Consider the following 1,554-nt stretch of genomic DNA (forward strand, 5'->3'; position numbering starts at 1 on the left):
TCCCTAAAAAGTTATCATAATTTTCTGTCTCTTTGTGTAATTATACTTTTCGCTATTGTCATAATTGACAGGATATATTGACAGTAAAAGAGAAATTACATAATATAATATATATGTGATTTTTTCAACTTATCAATATTAATGTATTTTCAGGATATATCATACCAAAAGGATGGAGAGCAGTGGTTTGGCAAAAAGCGTGTCATATGTCTTCTGAATATTTTAAAAATCCAGAAGAGTTTGATCCTTCTAGATGGGATGTAAGTACGATTAATATATATTTCAATAATATTTGGTTTAAAATTATATTTTATGCAAATATAATTATTTACTAGTAAATTTTTTCGTAATAATATTACGAAAATATAAATCTTTTTAAATGACGTCGATTTTGTTTTGACATTATAAATAGATTTTATTTTAGTTATAATAAAAAATATTTCATGACACATCTTGATTTGTCAAATTAGTAATATAAATTACAAGTTATATATAAAGTGGAAAGAGTAGAGAGAAATAGAGAAAGAGAGGGAGATAAATAAGAGGATGGAAGAAATAAATTTATTAATTTTGGAGGAAAATATTTCATAATGAGAGTGTCATGTGATATATTTAGTTGTTAAATTAGTAATTTAATATAGTTATATTTCAATTTTAAATTTAATTTAATTTTAATTGTAATTAGAGAATATCATGTTACACATTTTGATTGTCAAAATTATAATTAGTCATTGATAATGATATATAAGAAATACAGAGTGAGTTAAGGAATAAGAGAGATATAAAAAGGAAAAGAGAGAGGAGGAGTTGACTCTTTAATTTTGGAAAAAAATATTTGATTTCAATTATAATGAAGAAGTGATATGTGACACATTTTGATTATAAAATTAATAATAAAAATAAATTATTTAAATATTTTTTGTGGGTGAATTGTTGAAGATATATATTGCTAATGCAAATTTGGTGGGCAGGATAAAAATAATACAAATGGAGGAGCCTTCTTTCCTTTTGGAGTTGGAACAAGGATGTGTCCAGGAAGAGATCTCACCAAAATTGAAATGCTCATCTTTCTGCACCATTTCGTTCGTAATTATAAGTTAGTTAAACGTTCTTATATTTCTCTTTTCTAATTTGTTCGATCTTTTATCTTTTTCTTTTCTTTCCAAAATGATTGATTTATTACTCCATTGCATATGTAACACTAGCCACTTTGATGCGATAACTACTGCTTGCAGTGGTGTATTTGAGCAGATAAATCCAGAAAGCCCTGTCTCTTACTTCCCATTACCTGTGCCTAAAGATAATTGTCTTGCCAAGGTCACAAAGGTCTCAACGGAATAGCCAAGTGCTTGATGAGCAAAATCAAGTTCAACTATCTAGGTGCTCTATATATGTTATTATTAGTCTTGCATGCAATAATAATAATGTAATCTTTGAGACATTAGTTATTATATATGTTTATGTATAATCTAAGTGATCTAATAAACAAGCCCACTTAACTTTATTCTGCTTGAATGCAGCAATAAAGAGACAATTTTTCTTATTTTCTATTGA

The 1,554-nt window shown here is 26.5% G+C and overlaps 1 protein-coding gene across 2 annotated transcripts in view; it reads left to right on the forward strand.

Annotated features, from left to right (window-relative positions):
• Positions 1-1,554, forward strand: part of LOC107647938 (beta-amyrin 11-oxidase) — a 7,820-nt gene extending 6,266 nt beyond the window's left edge. For both annotated transcript variants that reach the window (XM_021103818.1, XM_016351986.2), the window contains 3 exons: positions 154-260; positions 972-1,097; positions 1,243-1,554. In XM_021103818.1, coding sequence (XP_020959477.1) covers positions 154-260; positions 972-1,097; positions 1,243-1,341 — 332 coding nt within the window. In that variant the 3' untranslated portion in view covers positions 1,342-1,554. The remainder of the gene's footprint in view (positions 1-153; positions 261-971; positions 1,098-1,242) is intronic.

This window comes from Arachis ipaensis, chromosome B06 (assembly GCF_000816755.2).
Source record: "Arachis ipaensis cultivar K30076 chromosome B06, Araip1.1, whole genome shotgun sequence".
In the NCBI taxonomy this organism is placed as follows: domain Eukaryota; kingdom Viridiplantae; phylum Streptophyta; class Magnoliopsida; order Fabales; family Fabaceae; genus Arachis; species Arachis ipaensis.